The sequence below is a fragment of the Chinchilla lanigera genome, unplaced genomic scaffold, assembly GCF_000276665.1.
Source record: "Chinchilla lanigera isolate Chin_1 unplaced genomic scaffold, ChiLan1.0 scaffold00108, whole genome shotgun sequence".
Taxonomy (NCBI): domain Eukaryota; kingdom Metazoa; phylum Chordata; class Mammalia; order Rodentia; family Chinchillidae; genus Chinchilla; species Chinchilla lanigera.
Window position 1 is genome coordinate 4,192,258 of NW_004955509.1, and position 8,022 is coordinate 4,200,279.

The window sequence follows — 8,022 nt, forward strand, 5'->3', positions numbered from 1 at the left end:
GTGATTTTTTTATACAATGGAGTACTACTCAGCCATAAAGAAGGATAAACTTGAGACTTTTATAGGTAAATGGCTGCAATTTGAGACCAGACTCATAAGTGAAATAAACCAGATGAATACGTGTAAATATCGCATTGTCTGCCTAGTGTGAGAAGATGAACAAGTAAATAAGATCCAAAAAGTACAACAGATATTGTAAAATGGGAAGAACCTATTCAAAAGGAAAGAGAAAGTAGGATGGGGGAAATGGAGAAAAGAAGGAAAAGCAATATAGATAGATAGACAGATACATAGTTAAGATAGTTATAGTGCTAATTTCTCTGAGTTCATTGAAAAGAAAGGTTTGTGCTAATATTATTCAGACAATTGAATGCAGATATCTTGTAATGATATCTGATATCTAAGTAATTAATTTAAAGATAACAATATGCAGTATATTAACCATTATTATCCTCCTATTATCTTGCTTTGAAATTTTACTTTTTCTCTTTAAAATAAAATAATTTTTTTTTTAAAAAATGCAACCTTATAATGCCTGTTCTTTTGGTACTGGGAACTGAACTCAGGACCTTAAAAAATGCAACCTTAAAAAAAATCTGTAAAGTTCTAAGCAAGGAATCCCATTCATAATATGCTGGTTGCTGGGGTCTGCGGAGAGCACTTACCTAGTACCTACAAGAGTCTGCGTTTGATCCCAACACTGCAAAAATTAAAAAATTAAAAAATGCTAGCTGCATATCTCCTTTCTTCCTCTGTGGCAGCCCGCCAGATGAACATTGCTTACACTGAGGTCAGAACATGGGAATACTCCTCCCTCTTCAGGCCAGACAGAGGCTGTGTTATGGTTTATAACTAGATGTTCCCCCAGAAAAGTCATGCAATCATCGGTGGGGCTTCTAGGAGGTGACTGGATCATTGGGACATGATATTCATCAGTAGATTCATCTGATAGGATTATAGGTAAATGTGCTGTTGGGAAGTGAAACCTGGTGGGAAGGGGTGGGTCACTATGGGCATGGCCTGGAAGGGTGCATCTCCCTCCTCCTCCCTTGATCACTCACTGCTTCCCACTGCCATGCCATAGACTGTTTCTGTTCTGCAATGCTCCTCTGCCATGGCACCCTGCCTTGGAGCCAAAGGACTATGTATGGACTGAAACCTCTACAAACTGTGAGCCAAAATACACTTCTCCTTAGAGCTGTGGGTGTTGGGTGTTGTGTCTCAGCAACAAGAAAGTAACTAAGCAGGCTTCTTGGGTAGAGTTTACTCTCTTGCATTTCCTTGTTTGAAATATTGCTTTTCTGGATTCTGTTAATGCTTAATTGCCAGCTTGCAAATGGTACAAAGATTGGTAGGCTGAATGGTCAACTTTCAAATCTATTGCATGGACCCAGAGGCCACAGGGCAAAGTGGAGGTATCTTACACTTTGAGCACCAACAGACAGTTACTTCCTATGATCCTAACCACTGAACTCAGAGTCAAAGTGCTGATAGTTTAGGAGGTCTCAGGATGGTTGTTTGCCCTTTTCAGACCTCTTACGCATCTGTAAGGAATTAGAGCCTTGCTGTCTGAGTGGACCGCTGGATGTCAGTCTTGGTTTAAAACACTGCACGAGGAGGGGGTGCAGCTAGGAGGAGGTCGATCACATTAAATGGGTTTTAAACTGTGTATTTTGAGGCCAGATGTGGTGGTACCCACCTGTAATCCCAGCACCCAGGAGACTGAGGCAGGAGGCTCCCTGTGAGTTCAAAACCAGCCTGGACTACATAGCAAGACCTTGTCTTAGAACAAAACAAAAATGGTTAAGATGATAAATTGTATGTTGTATGTTTTCTAGCACAATGAAAAATTGTAAAAAGACTCTATTTTGCTAACAGACACCAACTCCCTGTTGTGAATCACTGTATATTTTTTGTTTGGTTGGTCTTTGAGGCAGGGTCTCACTATGTAGTTCAAGCTGACCTTGAATTCGATACAAAGCCCAGGCTGCCTCCAACTCACAGCCATGCTCATCCTTCTCCTGCCTCAGCCTCCTGAATGCTGGGATTACAGGCATGCACCACCTCGCCTGGCTTTGTAAACAGCTCCATAGTACTGGACAAGGCCACATGTCAGCACAGGTGGGCCAGCTCCAGTCAACAGCCAGGAGGAAGCCAAGGCCCTCACTCGGAATCTGAATTCCGCCAGCATGAACAACTTGAGCGCCTGGAGGTCCATGGCTGCATAGGGCAGTGAAGCCCACTGACACCTGAGCAGGGACCCGGTTCAGCCAGGCCTGGACTCCTGACCCATGGAGCCCACAGTAGCAATGCGCAGATCACTAAGCCACAGGAACTGTTATGTAGCAACAGATGAGCAATACAGAGGGCAAGGACAGCCTGATTCAAATAACTCTGGTGGCATGGCCCAAGGGAGACATCATAAGGAAGGTCTGGGACCCCAACTTCTGTGGAACCTTGAAAGAAAGTGTCCAAAGTGGACAGCGACAGCCCCTGGGCTAAGATCACCAATCTTAAACCAAGTGCAGTGGTGCACGCCTGTAATCCCAGCACTCTGGAGGCAGAGGCAGGAAAATCGCTGTGAGTTTGAGGCCAGCTTGATCTACATATCAAGATTGTGTCTCAAAAAAAAAGATCCCACCAATCTTAAACTATAAATATTCGTAGTTCCACCACTTCCTAGCTTTGACAATTTTGTAACCCCTGTGAGTCTCAGGTTTTCTAAACTGTAAAGATCAAGCTAACAGCAGGATGTGAGGTTGCCCACCTGTAATCCCAGCTACTCAGGAGACTGAGGCAGGAGGATCACAAGTTTGAGGTCAGCCTAAGCAATTTACCAAGACCCTGTCTGAAAGTAAGAAACAAACAACCAAAAAAACACTGGACAAGTAGCTCACTGGTTAAGTGCTTGCTTAGTTACTGGTGGGGCCCTTGGTTCAATGCCCAGTACCACAAAACAGAAACTGTAAGACTCAAACAAGACAAGGAATGCATCATGTGGTGGTTAGCTTTTGGCAACAAAAGGGTCAGAACCCTCAGCAGCAAATTTCTCCCAAAGCAATCCTGCCCAGCTCATACTCAGCAGTCATAAGATAATTCACTAACCCTGACCAAAACAACACGAGATAAGCCAGGCATGATAGCTCATGGTTGTTATCCCAGCACTCGGAAGGCTGAGGCAGGAGGATTGCCATGAGTTCAAGGCCAGCCTGAACTACATAAGCAAGATCAGTCCAGTCTGGACTACAGAGACCCTGTCTCAAACAACAACAACATGAGATAAAAATAAGCCTTTCTGCCAGTGAGGAAAGGCCTTCTATGAGGCCAAAGGAAGTGACCCAGTCCACGTGCAAGGTCAATGTACAAGGTCAGTCAACAACGCAGGCATTCCTGAATAATGAACAAGATGTACTGACAAACACACTTCTGAGATATTTACGCTCAATAGATCCTTTTCTAATACGATAGAGACTTATAACTACACTATGTATACAGCTCTCCAGAGCAAGGAATCACAAGCAATAATATGAAAAAGACCAACACAATACAAAAGTGAGCAAAAGATTTGGATACTTTAACAAAGAAAATATATGGATGGCAACTAAGAACATGAAAAGGTAACATCATTAGTCATTACGAGACAAATAAAACTATATGAGATACTGCTACACAGTTCTCAAGCATTAATCCCTTATGAAAGCCCCAACCTCAGCTGGGTGTGGTGGCGCACGCCTATAATCCCAGCACTCTGGAGGCTGAGGCAGGAGGATGGTTGCAAGTTCGAGACCAGCCTGGGCTACAAAGTGAGCTCGTGGCTAGCCTGAACTGCATAGCAAGACCCTGTCTCAAAAAGACGACAAAAAAAAAAAAAAGAAAAAAGAAAACCCCAACCTCAGGCGGGGCATAGTGGTACTCCTAGCACTCAGGAGGCTGAGGCAGAAGGATCACCCAAGTTTGAGGCCAGCCTGGGCTACAAAAATGTAAATAAATACATACATACACAGAAACAAACCCCAGCCTCAGCCAGACATGGTAATGCACACCTGTAATCTCAACACTCTGGGAGGCTGAGCCAGGAGGATCTCAAGTTTTGGCCCAGCCTGAGCAATTTAGCCTCTTAGTGAGCCTTTGCCTCAAAAAAATAATTTCAAAAAGCACTAGGGATGAGGGGCTGGGGATTTAGCTCAGCGGCACAGCACCTGCTTGGCAAGTGCAACATTGTGAGTTCGATTCCTGGTATCGGAAAAAAAAAAAAAAAAAAAAAAAAAGAAAAAAGCACTCAGGATGTAGCTCAGTGCAAAGGCCCAGGGTTCAGTTCTTGGTGCCACCAAAACAATAAGTAAATAAAACCACATCTCCCCGCATCTCTTCGAGTCGCCCGCTGTTCTCCTGCAGTAGATCAGTAAACCCTTGCTCCTCTATACTCCTGTCAGGAAATTCCTCTACCTCCTGGGCCGTGGGCCCTCTACCCTGTCTCGCCCAGCACAGAACACTAGGCAACCCTGCCTCGGCCTCCTTCTTGCTCCTACCTTCCCCCTCTTCTTGCCTCAGCCACCGCAGTTCTTTCTCACAGAAGTTAAACTACCCTGTCGTAAGCTACAAACACACCTCAAAAAGTAAACTACCCTCCAGGGCTGCCTGCAGAACCCAAGTACCTAGCACAAGGCTCAATAAATCCTTGACCTGTTGACCCATTAGCCAACAGGATTTTTCCAAATCCTAGGTACACTGTTTTAAAACCCTAACCCAAATAGAAAATGGCTTTGCTGCTGCTTTTGCTTTAGCTAGGCAGCTATCACAAGTGCCTAAGTGTGAATGTTTCATTTTGCACCATCAGTCAGTGCGTAACAAAGGGCTCCGTGTTTCAGATGGAGCCAGGGAGGGAAGGGTCTGTATTCATCAGGGAGCTGAAGCCCAAGGAGTCAGGAAAAGCACTGCTTTCCATAACACAGGCAGACAAGGATCGGTGGTTTTTATTTTCGTTTGCTTTCTGGTTTTTTGAGACAGTCTTGCTATGCAGTTCAGGCTGGCCTTGAACTCACTACGTAACCCAGGCTGGTCTCAAAGTCACAGTGGTCCTCCTGCCTCAGCCTCTCAGGCACTGGGATTACAGGTGTGTGCCACCACGTCTGGCGTGTTAGTTTTAAAGACCTTCGCAAAAGCCATTTCATAAGCTCCTACAGTGCCTCACTAGGTCTGAAATCCCCGGAAGTGGGAGGAGTAAGAGAATGCAGTTCTCTACATATGGGACACTGTCAGCTTAGGCAGACGGCGTCTTTTGAATGGTAGGGGTGCTTATTGGGCGACAAACCCCTCATTCTCGGGTTGAGAATGCCACTGTGGGCCCCTTTTATTCCTCTTCTTCCTGTGGAAATCATCCTCTGGCTCATTGTAGAAACGCAGGTCTGTCTGGAAAAAACGGGTTGTGAAAGCAATGGTTCCTAGGAGGCTTGAATACTGGTTCCAGTGGGAACAGTCCAGAAATAGCCAGACTCTAATCCCACTGTTCCAGAACATTTAGATCTCAGGACATTTAAAGGTTACTGAAGAAGCTGAAGAATGTGTACCTTCAAAAATTCTGGAAATGCAGTACACCAGGACATACTCTTAGTCATCAGAGCAATGGCATCTTCAAACACACTGTAAATGTATAATTATTTCAAAATTAAAAGTCAAAGCACTCGGGAGGCTGAGGCAGGAGGGTTGCCACCAGTTTAGGGCCAGCCTGGGCTACAAAGTGAGTTCAAGGCAAACCTGAACTGCGTAGTGAAACCCTATCTCAAAAAGACAAAAAACAACAACAAAACCCCTATAAACAGGGAAACAGATCTTTCAAAAATTTTGCAGTGAATTAAAATACTTAAATGAGCAAAGGGAGATCATTTGATAGAATCAGACCTTCACTCAAGACGATTATGAGGAATGGATCCCCGCCAGAAGGGAGCTGCTTCCGCAGGGACGCTGAGAGTAAAGAAGGAAAACACAGTAAGAAAGAAAACATTTCAATTCTAATGACAAGTATAAGGGAAAGTGATGCCTGAGGAATCTGAAAGCTTGCTTTAGGAAATCCTAGGAAACACAGCAGACAAGCACACACTCCTTTAGTCATGAGGGCGATGACAACGTCACAACGTCACGCCCTGCCGCTGGCTCTGGAAAATTCCAGCAAGACTGAAAAAGCCAAGTGACCTCGGGAGTCCCAGAGGGCCTGGGACCATGCTTTGAGAATGGCTGCTCCAAAATTTCGCCCATAGCCTAAGATCGGGCCCCTGCGTTTGCTTCCCTTACTGACCGGGAGCAAACAGCATGGTCACTGGTCGGGAGTCTGGGGTTTGCTGGGGGATTCCCCTTTTCTTTATCCAAAGGTCACTGCGGGACGGACACCCAGGTCGGGCTTCCGGGAACGCTGTCCTCTAAGGCGCCACCAGAGGGCGCTGCTGGAAAACCTCCCCGTGCACGTCGCCCCCGTCCCTCCTCCCCCGATCACGCCTCCAGGTTCACACGCGCGCCCGGAAGAGAGGGCGGTGCCCGGGAAGGGGGCGGGGTCGCGGCCTCATTGGACGAGCTGCCTCCGGCTCGCGCCGGGGCGGGGCTTCTTCTTGCTAAAAGCGGGCTCGGGCCGCCGCTCGGAGCGCCGTTCGCCATTGGAGCCCTGCTGAAGAGAGTTTTGTCGATTGCCGAGTTTCGCCGGGTCATGGTGCCAGCCTGACTGAGAAGAAGACGCTCCCGGGAGACGAATGAGGAACCACCTCCTCCTGCTGTTCAAGTACAGGGGCCTAGTCCGCAAAGGGAAGAAAAGCAAAAGACGAAAATGGCTAAATTCGTGATCCGCCCGGCCACCGCCGCCGACTGCAGTGACATCCTGCGGCTGATCAAGGTAACCGGAGGCCCGGGCTTGCCCCGGGGCGGAGGGCGGCCGCGGCTGGAGAGCCCTTCCCGGCCCCCGCCCGATCGGCCGAGCCGGGCCCCTTCCCCGCCCCCGAGCCGGCCCTCATTTTCTTTTCTGTCTCTCTCCCTTCCGCGCGCGTCGCCCCAGGAACTGGCTAAATACGAATATATGGAAGACCAAGTGATGTTAACCGAGAAAGGTAACGCGGCAGGGCGGGGTGGGGCGGGGCGGGCGGCGGTGCCCGTCTCCAGCCCGGAGGCCAACGCCGTCCCTGCCGCTCCTTCTTGCAGATCTGCTAGAGGATGGCTTCGGAGAGCACCCCTTCTACCACTGCCTGGTTGCAGAGGTGCCCAAGGAGCACTGGACTCCGGAAGGTAACCCCTCGCCCTGCCCAGAAGCCGAGAGAGCAGAGCGAGTGTTGCATAAAACTTGTAGCGCCTGCTGTGCAGAAGCCCCGAGCACACCGGCTGAGGTCACTAGACAAGCTGGCGGGGTTCCTCGGATTACTGAGGAAAAGCTGCTATGCTGCACTTTATAACAGGGCGGGTTGAAAGAGCTGTTTAAGTAAGCCTCAGTGCTGTGGAGACCCGGAAGAGTTAGGTGTAATGTCATTTGTTGTTGTTCAGTTTCATAAAATGGTTTCTTGTTTGACCCTAACCTAACCTTTTTTTTTTTTTGTAATCGTGTTAAATCACATTTTTTTCTTTAATTTGTCCCAATCTTCAGGTTACAGTCTCTAGCTTCGCCATGTACATGGCCCTTCCGTGTACATGGATGGGCGGGGAGGTAACTAAAAGATCCTTTACACAATAAAGTAGATGATCATGATAAATGGAGGTAAGGTCCTATTATCACACACTTAAAACACGGTAGATCAGAAAACCTATCATATTCGCTTCCTGGCTAAAAAGTTTAATTTGAAACCTTTGCCTTCGCTTGGAATTGTAGACACCTCTTAGGAGGGATTTTTTTTTTTTTTTTTTTTTTTTTTTTTTTTATTTTTGCTTGCCCCTGTTCACTGGTCAGAAGACAGCGAATAGGGGAAGTTGTTTGGGTGGGTACTTAAGTTTCTTTCTGACAGCTGTTCCCCAAGCTAGAAGAAATGAGCTGGGTTTTTTTAGAGGGGTGCCGTG

At 47.2% G+C, this 8,022-nt stretch overlaps 1 protein-coding gene across 2 annotated transcripts in view; it reads left to right on the forward strand.

The window, feature by feature from the left end:
• The first annotated feature begins 6,618 nt into the window (after positions 1–6,618).
• Positions 6,619–8,022, forward strand: part of Sat1 (spermidine/spermine N1-acetyltransferase 1) — a 3,228-nt gene continuing 1,824 nt past the window's right edge. The window contains exons 1-3 of one of the 2 annotated variants that reach the window (XM_005407833.1): positions 6,619–6,877; positions 7,037–7,088; positions 7,180–7,263. In XM_005407833.1, coding sequence (XP_005407890.1) covers positions 6,812–6,877; positions 7,037–7,088; positions 7,180–7,263 — 202 coding nt within the window. In that variant the 5' untranslated portion in view covers positions 6,619–6,811. The other variant, XM_013506302.1, reaches the window with a different exon arrangement.